The sequence below is a fragment of the Mytilus trossulus genome, chromosome 4 (genome assembly GCF_036588685.1).
Source record: "Mytilus trossulus isolate FHL-02 chromosome 4, PNRI_Mtr1.1.1.hap1, whole genome shotgun sequence".
NCBI classification, from domain to species: Eukaryota; Metazoa; Mollusca; class Bivalvia; order Mytilida; family Mytilidae; genus Mytilus; species Mytilus trossulus.
In genome coordinates, this window is record NC_086376.1 from 65,865,101 (window position 1) to 65,878,429 (window position 13,329).

General features: G+C 31.1%; 1 protein-coding gene across 4 annotated transcripts in view; it reads right to left on the reverse strand.

Moving 5' to 3' along the window:
* Positions 1-13,329, reverse strand: part of LOC134715779 (unconventional myosin-Ie-like) — a 49,134-nt gene that overhangs the window by 8,173 nt on the left and 27,632 nt on the right. For 2 of the 4 annotated variants that reach the window (XM_063578214.1, XM_063578216.1), the window contains exons 15-27: positions 13,053-13,138; positions 12,428-12,509; positions 11,025-11,131; positions 10,302-10,400; positions 9,381-9,525; positions 8,391-8,505; positions 7,713-7,882; positions 7,354-7,413; positions 6,992-7,077; positions 6,284-6,433; positions 4,344-4,498; positions 3,575-3,718; positions 3,029-3,043 (exon numbers count right to left, since the gene is read on the reverse strand). In XM_063578214.1, coding sequence (XP_063434284.1) covers positions 3,029-3,043; positions 3,575-3,718; positions 4,344-4,498; positions 6,284-6,433; positions 6,992-7,077; positions 7,354-7,413; positions 7,713-7,882; positions 8,391-8,505; positions 9,381-9,525; positions 10,302-10,400; positions 11,025-11,131; positions 12,428-12,509; positions 13,053-13,138 — 1,414 coding nt within the window. The remainder of the gene's footprint in view (positions 1-3,028; positions 3,044-3,574; positions 3,719-4,343; positions 4,499-6,283; positions 6,434-6,991; positions 7,078-7,353; positions 7,414-7,712; positions 7,883-8,390; positions 8,506-9,380; positions 9,526-10,301; positions 10,401-11,024; positions 11,132-12,427; positions 12,510-13,052; positions 13,139-13,329) is intronic. The other 2 variants (XM_063578217.1, XM_063578215.1) reach the window with 1 other exon arrangement.

Sequence of the window (13,329 nt, forward strand, 5' to 3'; positions counted from 1 at the left end):
GTCAGTCGTTGTCATTTTATAGCTAAATATGCAATTTGGATTTTGCTCATTGTTGAAGGTCTGTGACATATATTTGTTATTTCCATGTCATTTGGTCTCTGATGATGTGCTGTCTCATTGGCAATGAACATGGACAGACAGACAGACTATATATCAAATAAGATTTAGTTTGTCGGAGAATTATCATGAATAAAAATATGAAGTGCCGTCTTATCTGGAGCTAAATTATACAATAATAATATCACAGTATGTTCTTTGTACATTAAAGCAAGCAGCAAATATTGCTAATTAATTTTGATGCACTTGTAAGATATAGTTTGAGCATGTCAAACTTAAGCTATCAAGCACATTCAGCCTAATTAGATTATTGAAGCCAATACAGCTTTACCATGTTATTCAAAGCAACACAACCTCTAACAGAAAATGTTGGCTTTGTCATATTATTTCTAAACCTCAGCTTCTGAACTTCTGAATAAATTCTTGCATGTACCCCATCAAGCACTTTGTATTTTAATTTTTTTTTTTTACTTCAGTGTAACTTACAAGTTTGGTATCAATAAAGCAAGCACTAACTAACAGGCTATTTCAATTGCACTATTCACAATTTCTAAATGTAAATTGCAATGTGTTTGATGCTAACTAACAGTGTGATAACATGCATAAAACCAGATGCTCCGCAGGGCGTAGCTTTATACGACCGCAGAGGTTGAACCCTGAACGGTTGGGGCAAGTATGGACACAACATTCAAGCTGGATTCAGCTCTAAATTTGGATTGTGATTAAATAGTTGACACAGCATAGGTTTCTGACACAGAATGAATGTGTTCTAATGAAATTAAAATTTTTGTTTTCTCTTAGAGCAATTCACTATGCTGTTGAATATTATTCCTCTCAAAAAAATGTTTGAAGAAATTTTCTTTTTATTTATGAAATTTCAAATGAGAAAATTGAACCCAATTTTTTTAATCACATCCCCCTTTCCCTTATTCCAAAACTAATCTCAATTAAAATTTCTAATGGAGTTTGCAACAATTACTACTCATTTAAATACATCATAAAATGTTAAGATGTAAAAAAAACTGCTTGTTATCACTGAATGGTAAAGATTATTTTAATTTATCAGTTGGTAGTAAAAAGTGAATGTATATATAACAAAGATTTAAGTTGATTCTGGACAAAGAAAGATAACTCCAAAAAAAAATAATTAACAATTAGATATTTCTTGCTTACTATTCTGGACAAAGAAAGATAACTCTAATTAAAAACAAAACTGCTATTTCACAATATTTTGCAATAAGATATTTCTTGCCATTGTGCAATACTGTGCAATTGAAAAGACTTGCTATTACACAAAACTTAATATAATTTTAGATCCTGATTTGGACCAACTTGAAAACTGGGCCCATAATCAAAAATCTAAGTACATGTTTGGATTCAGCATATCAAAGAACCCCAAGATTTCAATTTTTGTTAAAATCAAACTAAGTTTAATTTTGGACCCTTTGGACTTTAGTGTAGACCAATTTGAAAATAAGACCAAAAATGAGGAATCTACATACACAGTTAGATTTGGCATATCAAAGAACCCCATTTATTCAATTTTTGATGAAATCAAACAAAGTTTAATTTTGGACCCCGATTTGGACCAACTTGAAAACTGGGCCGATAATCAAGAATCTAAGTACATTTTTAGATTCAGCATATCAAAGAACCCAACCGATTAATTTTTTGTCAAAATCAAAGGAAGTTTAATTTTGGACCCTTTGGACCTTAATGTAGACCAATTTGAAAACGGGACCAAAAGTTAAAAATCTACATACACAGTTAGATTCGGCATATCAAAGAACCCCAATTATTCAATTTTGATGAAATCAAACAAAGTTTAATTTTGGACCCTTTGGGCCCCTTATTCCTAAACTATTGGGACCAAAACTCCCAAAATCATTACCAACCTTCCTTTTATGGTCATAAACCTTGTGTTTAAATTTCATAGATTTCTATTTACTTATACTAAAGTTATGGTGCGAAAACCAAGAAAAATGCTTTTTTGGGTCCCTTTTTGGCCCCTAATTCCTAAAATGTTGGGACCTCAACTCCCAAAATCAATACCAACCTTCCTTTTGTGGTCATAAACATTGTGTTTAAATTTCATTATTTTCTATTTACTTCAACTAAAGTTATTGTGCGAAAACCAAGAATAATGCTAATTTGGGCCCTTTTTTGGCCCCTAATTCCTACACTGTTGAAACCAAAACTCCCAAAATCAATCCCAACCTTTCTTTTGTGGTCATTAACCTTGTGTCAAAATTTCATAGATTTCTATTAACTTAAACTAAAGTTATAGTGCGAAAACCAAGAAAATGCTTATTTGGGCCCTTTTTGGCCCCTAATTCCTAAAATGTTGGGACCAAAACTCCCAAAATCAATACCAACCTTCCTTTTGTGGTCATAAACCTTGTGATAAAATTTTATAGATTTATATTCACTTTTACTAAAGTTAGAGTGCGAAAACTAAAAGTATTCGGACGACGACGACGACGACGACGACGACGACGACGACGACGACGACGACGACGACGACGACGCCAACGTGATAGCAATATACGACGAAAATTTTTTCAAAATTTGCGGTCGTATAAAAACTTATCTAAAGTGGAAGGAATCATATAAAAAAAACATTAGGAAATTATCCATAGACCAATTTGATTTAACTTTAAGTCAAAAATATTCAAGGATAATGGGAACACACTTCACAGTTTTAGCTGTTGAGTTATCATATTTCATATAACAGCAAAGAAATAACAAGAATTATTTTTTGGTTATAATTTGAGCCTCATTTCTTTGCAAAGATAGACATAATAATCTAGTCCGTTTCATTTTTAAAATTGACAGTATAATTTCAAATTACCCTTTCTATATAATCAAAATCATATTTATTCAAACTCTTTCCACATTCAAAGCAATCTATATATTACAGCTTTAATATATCAAATAAATTAAAAGCAATGAAACAACAATTTTTGTTTACCTCGTCCTGTTGGTCCTAACAAATAAAATTAGATAATAAAACATTTGGAATAGAAACGTTTAAATTGCATCAACTTTTGTTTCTTGCGCCAATGAAGCAAAATAAGTCTAGCATTATTAAAAAAAATATATATAAAACGTCTAGCCGTTTTTAATTAATGGAGTTTAGATTTCCCAATTTCTATGGCCTAGCTATACTAGAGGCTTTATCTATAATTCTGATCTTTCTTTAAAGATCTGTTCTAGAACAGACCCTTTTGAAAAATCCCTATTCTATTGACTAAAATGTGTGAGATTTTTGTGAAAAAGTTATTTTCTTAATTAAATGATAAAATTAATATCTCAATATATTGTCCATTTCCCTAATTACAATCTTTGAAGAATGAATCAGAATTATAAAATTATAAAGCTTCACAAACAGATCTAATACAGACAATCTTTTGAACTTGGACAAGTATTTAGCTTTATCTATATATTTTTAATGATGATATAACAAAAACTTTTATTGATATAAATACCCACTATGACATTGATCTGTAATACTTACTGCTTGATGTAGGTATGGGTGGTGCACCTTGTGAAGGAGGAGGACCAGTTGGAGCTGGACGTGACGGAGGTCCTCTCTGTGACATACGGTTTCTACGATTCATTGATGAGCCATTCGACATATTCATTTTCTTCATGCCTGGTCCTATTGACATGAAAAAATAATAATTTACATAAACCAGCAATCAAATCTTTTAGCAAATAAAAGATATACTTAAATATTGTTCAGTTATGATTTATTCTGCATTATATACAATGTCCTTAAATTTCATGCAAATAAGACAAGAACACTTCATTCTTACTATTAATAATTCAGTGTGTTTTTGTATTACTAGGTTGGTGTTTCATTACCTCATATACCTCATATGTGCATGTATACTAACTGTAATACTTTTACAAAGAATGCCTAGATAATTAACAGGTCTTTTGAATCATATTGAGGATCAGAAATGCCTTAATAATAAGTGTTTTCACCACACCCATAAATGATGTCACCTTGAATGGATGGGTTCTTAATATGCAGTGGCAAATATTAAGTTAATATCAGGACTAAAACATGTTGACAGAATATAATAATTTGAACTTGGTTCTTTTTCTAGGCTGATTTATATGCCAATTAGCTGTCCTGGTAAGGCAATAAATGTAAAATATTACTCATTCAATTCATCCATATTGCAACTAATTGACGAAATAATTATAAAGCCTTTCCTAAGGTATATCCCAAAATTTGCATGGTTCTTATATGGACTACAACACAAATGATAACCTACTTGAATCTTTAGGTAATCCAGGACCAATGCTGACTGTCAACGTTTTCCCTGAAGGTTTGAGTGTAGCCACGTCCTGGACGTTGTTAAGTTTAACAAACTTTAAAACTCTATTGCCACCTCCTCCCCATCCTTCCTTCTTCACAGGAAACTCTATTCTGTAAGAAAAAAAACCAAAAATATATTTTATATCTTCAACAAATGTCATCAGCCTGTTCAAACTTGCTCCTATATACACACTTGCTCCAAAACCAAATCTGTCTCAAATCAAAAATTTTCACAAAAGTGATCAAGACTACTGTTATGTCCACTTTGTTGCAATGCGACAGGGTGGGGAACAAAAACAACTTCTGATTATTGGCCATTATATTGATTTATGAAATTCTCTTGACCAAATTTGAAGTCATTCTGTTCAGTAGTACCTGAAATAAGTGTGACCAAATATTTTTCAGATAAATGAATGAACAGACAAATAAACAGACATGGTGATTGCATACATGTCAAGTGACATGATATTCGCGTGTAATACATGCTTTTTCAACGTTTTACACGCAAGAATTTTGTCACATGGCGTGTACACGCTTTTCACCACTTTACACGCAATTACACGCTTTTTCATTCTTTTCATTTTTTAGTCGTTAGTGATATCGCTATTCTCGGTTTTTTTCATTACACGGAGATAAATACCGAAAAATTCAAAGAATTTGTTTGGCTGCCATATTGTTTATTTTTCTTTATGGACAAACAGTAAAAGGTAAGTAGTTTGTGATTAGTTTTTACGATTTTGTGACTTTCTTTCAAATTCACTTTGTAAGGATAATGAGCACAGAAATAGGTCGCTTTCAGTGCATGTACCGTCGTCTAAAGACTAAAGCGATTGTTAAGCCAAAACGATGTATACGTATCAAGATAAATTTCAAGATTTATATATTTTGGAGTTCGAGTTTAAATGATCGTGTGACAAGTAACACATTGTGCATTCTATGTTGCATTGATTATAACAATACATGGGAGAGGAGAAATACAATGTAGCTATTTAAATAAGCATTTAACACGTTTATTTAATGGAAATCAAATTTATAAAACATTTTTCTTTTTCAATTTCAGATTCAAATCTAGCCAACAGATTTCTACAGGCCATGGGGATGAAAATATCACAGAACTGTTGGATTAGCTCTCATAGTACCAGCTATCATCTGATGAACTACCCAGTTCTGACCAGGCAATGGAAGCAATGGCAGAGATAATAGATGACATTTTTTTTCACATTGCAAAATGAACAAAACATTATGACATTCTTTAAAATCTTGATGAAGCTTATTCAGTCAAATATCAATTCCTACTGTGGGAGAGCATTTTCAATTATAAAGAAATTGACACTGAATTCTGATCAGAACTTGACTATGTTACATTTTCACTGAAGAGACATGTATTGTCGAAATGCGCATCTGGTGCAAGAAAATTGGTACCGTTAATCTTATTATATTGAGTGCTGTTATATGAAATTATTAAATAAATGTAGCTAAACTTGAAACTAGCAGTTGTTTTAAATATGTGCCTAGTGGTATATTGCTTTAAAAGCAACATAACAAACCACTTACTACCATTAAAGTTTACAGTAGAATATATATTGTTTTTTTATATAAACAAATTTGTATGTGAAATTATGAACATTTATACCACATTCATATTAAAAACTCCGCAACTACGTCACACGTTTTCACACGCTTTTTGACATGCCATGTCATGTCATGACATGATTTTCCCTTGTCAGAGGTTGGCAAGTATGGGTGATTGAAACATGCCCAAACTCTTAAGAGGGGGTATAATATATATATATTGTCCTTTTACCTGTTGAGGTGAAAACAGATATATTTATCTTGCAATTTACAGACAAACTTACTCATGAAATACACAATGCTTAATTCTACAGACATACTTACGCATCATTAAACATAATGCTGATTTCTCGGTTCTCAAGTTCTTTCAACCGTTTCTTTAATGTTGCTAAGAACTCTGTTTTGAACATGGATTCTAACATGCTACTGTAATCATTGTTTATATGTAAGACCATCATATCATCTTGGAGCGGACTGAAAAAAGATAAAATTTGATAATACTGCTGTGATCATTGTTTATATGTACAACCATCATCATCTTGGAGCAGACTGAAAAAAGATAAAATTTTGTTTTGAACATAGACTTGATAATACTGCTGTGATCATTGTTTATAAGATAATATGGATTCATTAATATTAGTTGGATACCAATTTTCGTTAATTTTGTGGGTACAGGTAAACAACGAATTTGAATGTTCAACGAATTGTATATTTTCCATTGGGTTGTATGCAGATTTTGGTAAAAACCATGAAATTAAATATCCACAAAAGTGTCAGTTTTCCTCACTCCACGAAAATTGGTAACCACAAACATAAACGAATCCACAATATTACCTAAAACAGAATTATGGTTTCTCTAATGTTTTTTTTCATTAAGTCTTCCAAATGTTTTCAATAATATGATTTCTTTTACTTTTCATGAGTAATTTTATGAATCAGGAAATTAGATTATCAGGAATGCCATAAAACAAGAGAATTTGAAGTTTAATAGAAAATTAGAACTTGTTGATAAAAACATCCTTTAAGTCTTACCTTAAGCAAACCTGTTTGATATCACCGATTGCAATCTTTCTTTTAACCACTTCAATCATCCTTCCTTTATCTGGTCCCTTTTTTATCTGTTAAAACATGGGTTGTTACAAATAAATCTCAAAACTAAAATTTTACACTACTGGATACACATATTTGCCTTAATCGAATACCTAATTTATACAAAGTTTTTCGTTAGATATTGTATCATATTAAAAAAAAACATAGATTAGGAAATCAAGGAAATGTAACTGTTGCAAGTTTCCTTGCATAGTTTGAGAAATTCACCAACTCTGCTTTCTTACATAAGTTGAGAAATTAAATTTTACTGTGATTGCTAATTGAAGCCTAAATATAATACATACCACTTCCCTGCCTATCAAATACATGTACTTGGGTGTCAACAACAAATCCCTCTTGGCAACCTGTTTAAAAATGCATGTATATAAATAGATGATTAGAAGATATAGAATTTATACTTTTTAGGGAATCTGTAAATAAAATCATATTAATAAGTAAAAGACTGGAAGAACAAACAGATGAAATAAAGAATTTCTACAAATGACTTGTTGAAAAGGAAAAGAGAAAGACTTGAACAAAAATAAACATTAATTTCAAAGACATCTTCTATAATTTCATTTCTTTAAAAATTTTGTGGCCATATAAATGATTTTTTTACTTATTCACTTTCATATTTTCTTGACATATTATAACAACAAAATACCTTAAATCTTCTATCATATTTCAATACTGTTTCAGCAAAATCTATCCTTTCTCGTTTGCCCACTAGAGCTCGTAATGCTGGATGATCATCCAATCCAATGTAGTCCCCTACAAAGTTCCTGTTTAAACTGAACCTCCTCCTCTCTTTTCTATTGAGAAGAATGTCTGATGCTGAAATATAAAAAATATAATATGTTAAAAAAAAAAATTCTATCAACATTTACATAATTTGTATATAATAAATAGTTATGCTTTGGTATGGGATACAGATTATCAGGCTTAGTTATATTTGACAATGTATTAAAAGCATTGTGGAAATTCTTATCTTGTAAAGTGCTTTTTTATTGGACCTCTGGGCTCGTCTGCCCTTGGATTGTAGCTAGAACACAGGGGTTCATAAAAACGTCTGTTGATATTCCTTAAGATTCTCTTTCATACCATCTTGATCCATCTTTCATTTTATATTTATTGACCCCCATTTATATTTGTACACAATGTCAAAAATATCATAAAAATTTCTGTCTGGCTTTTAATTTCTAGGCATTTTAAAAATTTAAATGAAGTTAATAATCTTGGATCATTCCTAGAACTCTGTAATGAGCTTCTTAAAGATTTTATATTTTAATTTTATGAAAGGGTACAATTTTTTTAACTGTACTTTCTTTGTAAAAGTACAAACCTTCTTCTCTTTGCTTGAAATACTGTTTCCTGGCAAAGTATTTTCTCCAGAATTTTTGAATAACTCTGGCATGGCTATCAAACTTCCTTTCTCTCATTTCTTCCAACAAGAAAAGCTAAAACAGAGACAGAAAAAAGTCACTATCATGTTAGATTCTAAGATTTTATTTAATATTAGCTGTGCAATAAAGCTAAATATCGTTTCATTTTTTTCACTGTATACCAATTTATGTAGTTTGAAAAAATTGTACTTTTGTGAATGTAACCTATTTCTGAAAAAAATAATATCTGATTTTGTGGTTTTTGACAAGTATGCAAACAAGCCTATAGGAAATCTGTACTTTGTTGAATACTTAAATGGATGGTTCATCTATACCCATAAAATTGGTACCTAACAAATAATAATGAATCCCCAGTAGCGTTTTTTTTGGGGGTTAAAATAACACTTATTTACATGATAGCTGGCTGCTTTGCATCCAATGTTTAAATATCAAGATTTTTAAATAACATACTTTTTTCTTACATTTTTTATAAACCTTCCAGTTGAACATTTATGTGTTGGGCAAACAAATAGTTTTTATTCAGAACAAGTTTTACCAAATATTTATTAAATCTTAGCTTCATCTTTTATGCATTTGGGAAAAGTAACAATGAGTAGATATAGGAAGATGTGGTATGAGTGCCAATGAGACAACTCTCCACCCAAATACCAATATATAAAAGTAAACCAATATAGGTCAAGGTACGGCCTACAAAACAGAGCCTTGGCTCACAAAGAACAGCAAGCTATAAAGGGCCTTAAAATTTACTAATGTAAAACCATTCAAACGGGAAAACCAACGATCTAATCTAAATAAAAACAAGAAACAAGAAACTTGTATGAACTACATAAACAGAAGACAACTACTGTACATCATATTCCTGACTTATGACAGGTGCAAACAATTGCAGCAAGATTAAACATTTAAATGCCTTGTTTACTTATACTTACAGATTCTGGGTTTTTAACAAAGACTTTGGTTTTTCCTAGCTGCCACTGGTCATTCTCCATATTGACAGTATTCATTAAATGTTTAATTCCTTGTTTAGGATCACCTCTCCAATTAGGCCACGTTTCAGGGGTTAAAATTGCATATCTACAATAAGATACTAATAACTTTAAAAAAGTGCAGATGATTACCACTAAAATAGTTCAAAGTATATCAAAATGTTTTAACCACTTTTAATTGTCTTTATTTATCAGACAGATATAATAGTTCTAGTGCTGCTATTTTAATAATTCAATAAATGTTTCTCTATGCAATGATATATCTCAATAATGACTTTAAAACAGACTTTGATGAAAAAGCCAAACTATGTACAACATATAAGATTGTGTGTCTAACTAAAGGACTCCCACAATCAATGGTAATTACTTTGCAATGCATAGCCTGACATGATTATTTGATTGATTGTTGGTTGCTTAACGTCTTGGACTGCCACTGGAAAATGAGGGCATATTGGATAGGGACAGAAATTTTGCCTTGCAACAAGCCACCTACATACCCTTTAAAGAGTTTTTGCTAGGGTTCTTAACGTGCACAGCACTTGGTACTCTCTTTATACGAGGCATCAGATTTAACATCCCAATTCTGATGTGTCTGCAAACTTGTATATACTGCACAACCAAACGGATGCCCATCTTTGGCAAGTGTTTTACTACTGGTGGGAAGAACAATGACTGACATGAATTAGTGAAGAAAATTAGATTAAGGTTAGGTCACATAAGTCAGACAGACTATACATATTATTTAAGTTAATGTGAATAACTGTCTATAAAATGAGGTCAAGATCGTTTGACACATGTCTAATTAGACAATAAATGAATCTGCTGACCAGGAAACCTGTAAAATAATGACTGACAAATGTTTACCTTCTAATGAACTTTTCAAACTCTCTTCTAAATGCATATCCAGCTCTTCTGACTCTAATGTTCTCTTTTAAACCTAAGTACTCCACTTGATGCTTCACTCTGTATTAAAAAAGAAAGCTCATCATTTTCAAAATATATTTATTTCAAAACCATCTTTACGTTCAGATTTCATCTACTTAAACATTAATAGAATAATGATATTTCCAATAAATAACACACTTTTGTCATACTTAAGAAGTGCAGTGACATTTACAGTTAATTTTCTTAAATTGTCATGATTATGCATGCTATATTTGCCACTGAATGTTATGCAAACATGGCTTGATATTAAGCCCAGAATGTTTCTAAATAAACATCATAATGTTGGAGTGTGTTTCATATGTTAAAATCAAAAAGTGAAAAGATAAAAAATTGTATCGACACAGAAGCAAAATTGAAAACTGTGAAAGACATTTCACATCCAATTTGAGTAATCATTATTTTATAGAGTTATCTCCCTTGACTAATTGACATACATTATTAATTATATTATGTCACCTATATAAGTTTACAGTGGGGGATCCAGAAATTTTCGCAAGTGGGGGTTCACTGACTGCCTAAGAGGGGACCTGCTCCGTTCATACTTCCGTGATCCAATTGACAACATATTGTGTCAAATTAACCATCATGAATTTACATGTCTTGTTAGGTAAGTATATAAAGTATTACAATTCATATTCTTACCGGCTTTCTTCAAAATCATGGGCCTTCTTTGTCTCATTGGGTTTAATACATCGAATGTAATGTGGTGTACTCTTCATAAGTGTGTCCACAAGTCTATTTGCCTGAGTCTGTAATAGCATACAATGTATTGGTTATTGCACTGAACAGGTTATTTTTTCTACTATTGGATGAACTAAAAAACACACACATTCACACTATTACTATAATTCATTTTGCACATCAACAGCAATTGGAATGATTCATACTCTTCTTTAATAAATAATTTTTCATCGCTTTTCATTTCAGAAGACATTTCCATTACAGTGATAAGAACTTTGTGAGCTTAATATTATATGACCACAAACAGTTTCAGATTGTTTAATTGGATAGACTGATAATTCAAGAATTTCTTACTTTTTATGTTAAATTATATATTTACCAATTGTGATTTTTTATTCATATTTTGTAGATCCACTCAAACAAAATTCAAAAATTTGTTTTTTTCTGAATACTTAACTTAATATTTATTTCATTTGTATAATATTATTTTAATATTGATATAACCACATCATGTGTACTTTACAGTTTTATTTCAACTATATATTTGTCCTGAAGACACCACGCTTGCTGGCAAAACATGTTGACTTAAAAAACCAATACTGAATACCATGCAGTGAAAATTTTAGTGTTGTTGTTTTTTATGGCAACATATTCTTATATATTCTAAGACAACTGTGAATATCTAGTGGTATCCACTCGTTTTTACCCTTCCACACAATCACCACTTCAGGTGTTAGTTCACTTGTTCGAATTACAACATTGTTAAATGTTGATTTATCTGAATAAATATTGTTTAAACTAATATTTACTTTGATTTTGACTGATGCTGTGGATGGTCTCCCTTTGGTCTGTCCTGATACATCTTAAGGGAATAAGGATCTTAAAAAGTCTTAAGTGTGGGGGGAAGGAACAATACTTACTTTAATTTTGACTGATGCTGTGGATGGTCTCCCTTTGGTCTGTCCTGATACATCTTCAGGGAATAAGGATCTTAAAAAGTCTTAAGTGTGGGGGGAAGGAACAATACTTACTTTAATTTTGACTGATGCTGTGGATGGTCTCCCTTTGGTCTGTCCTGATACATCTTCAGGGAATAAGGATCTTAAAAAGTCTTAAGTGTGGGGGGAAGGAACAATACTTACTTTAATTTTGACTGATGCTGTGGATGGTCTCCCTTTGGTCTGTCCTGATACATCTTCAGGGAATAAGGATCTAAAAAAGTCTTAAGTGTGGGGGGAAGGAACAATACTTACTTTAATTTTGACTGATGCTGTGGATGGTCTCCCTTTGGTCTGTCCTGATACATCTTCAGGGAATAAGGATCTTAAAAAGTCTTAAGTGTGGGGGGAAGGAACAATACTTACTTTAATTTTGACTGATGCTGTGGATGGTCTCCCTTTGGTCTGTCCTGATACATCTTCAGGGAATAAGGATCTTAAAAAGTCTCTGAAACCATATCAAGTAATTAGGCTATAATTCATAAAAGGAATAATTTATTATATTGTTATAAATAAGAATTAATTCCATTACAAGAGTCATAAAAACAAATCAAGAATAACAAGCCAATATCTTTTTTCAAACTTAAGATGATTTTGTATTCAGTTCATATACTAGTTCAAAATAAATATAAATTGCTAAACAGTGATCTTAGTAAATAACAATTGATTTGGTTTATCTATTTATAGATTATTTTTTAATCATGTAGGTTTCAGTGAAACAATTGCATAAATATTTTTAGAAAGAAGGAAATATGTGTAAATAATTGATTGTTGTTGTTTGTCATTTCCTCTTGTTTCAAACACACAAAAAACGCCCTTATTGTGACTTTTTTTTTAAATACTTCATAAAATGCTGGGAACATTCAATGTACAAATTTTTCTATTGCAATCATGAAAATCTAATGACATAAAAACTGTATGGTGCAAAAATTTGTTTTTAGTCAAGAATAAATGATTTACAAGCAAAACTTATAGGTAACAGAACACTTACGACTGGCTGGATTGCATTAACTGTATTATATCATTGAATAACACATCTCTGTTTCTCTCACAAAAACCATCAGCCTCATATGTTACCTAGAAAAGATTTCAATTCAAATGAAACAACGTGATAGCAATATACGACGAAAATTTTTTCAAAATTTGCGGTCGTATAAAAACAATTACAGATTATACACAATATTCAAATTCAATAAATAAGTCTAAAGACCTATTGCACACAGAAAAAAATCTAAACATAATAATTTGATCTTTTCTAGTCAGAAATG